The sequence below is a fragment of the Phaethon lepturus genome, unplaced genomic scaffold (assembly GCF_000687285.1).
Source record: "Phaethon lepturus isolate BGI_N335 unplaced genomic scaffold, ASM68728v1 scaffold13637, whole genome shotgun sequence".
NCBI lineage: Eukaryota > Metazoa > Chordata > Aves > Phaethontiformes > Phaethontidae > Phaethon > Phaethon lepturus.
Window position 1 is genome coordinate 35,844 of NW_010551208.1, and position 752 is coordinate 36,595.

The 752-nt window shown below is 52.4% G+C and overlaps 1 protein-coding gene across 1 annotated transcript in view; it reads left to right on the plus strand.

Annotated features, from left to right (window-relative positions):
- The first annotated feature begins 520 nt into the window (after positions 1–520).
- LOC104623675 (keratin, type II cytoskeletal 3-like) overlaps positions 521–752 on the plus strand; it is a 5,829-nt gene continuing 5,597 nt past the window's right edge. Inside the window, exon 1 of the mRNA XM_010290839.1 lies at positions 521–699. Coding sequence (XP_010289141.1) covers positions 521–699 — 179 coding nt within the window. The remainder of the gene's footprint in view (positions 700–752) is intronic.

Here is a 752-nt window from a genome sequence, read left to right on the forward strand (position 1 = left end):
CCTCTCGCCTATCGCCACCGCTCGTTGCTCAAGGGCCAGCCCTGAGCTGGCGCGAGACCCTGGAAGAGGCGGCATGGCCACGACATTTTCGCAGGAGGTCCTGAAACATAATTAAACGCTGTGGTGAAACCGAACCGTAAACAAGCCATGAATAAAAACCCCTTGAATTATTTTGCTAAACTATAATTACACAATAAGGAAGCAGATTAATTAAGTAAAATATAAGTCCTGAAACTGAAGCTTGCAAGCAAAGCAGTTTATTTTAATTTCCACATTATTTCGTATGAGATAGAAGTGTTTGCTGTGGGTTTAAAATGTTGGAAGCCATTCCTTGCTGCCAGGCAGACCAAACCCAGTGGATAAATTAAATTTTTGCATCTCAGGCACCTCCTGAAATGTATATAAGGAGAAGGGCTCTGCCTCAGAGAAGCTAAAGGAGAGCTCCTTCTTTCACTCCCTGCTCCTCTCTTGCTCTTCTGCTTTGCCGTTACCGCTTCACCTCCCGTCTCCCCCAGCCACCATGAGTCGACAGTGCTACACCTCCAGCTCTCTCCTGGGAAGACGGGGCTTTTCCTCCGCGTCCGCCGTCTGTGCTCTCGGCAGGGGCAACAGCAGTTCAGCCTCCGTCTGCCAGCCCGTGGGACGCAGATGTGGAATCGGTGGCTTCAGCAGCCGGAGTGTCTGTGACCTGGGGAGAGGGCAACGGATTTCCTTTGGCGGGGGGTGCCGCGCGGCGGGCTAGCGGGGGGGGC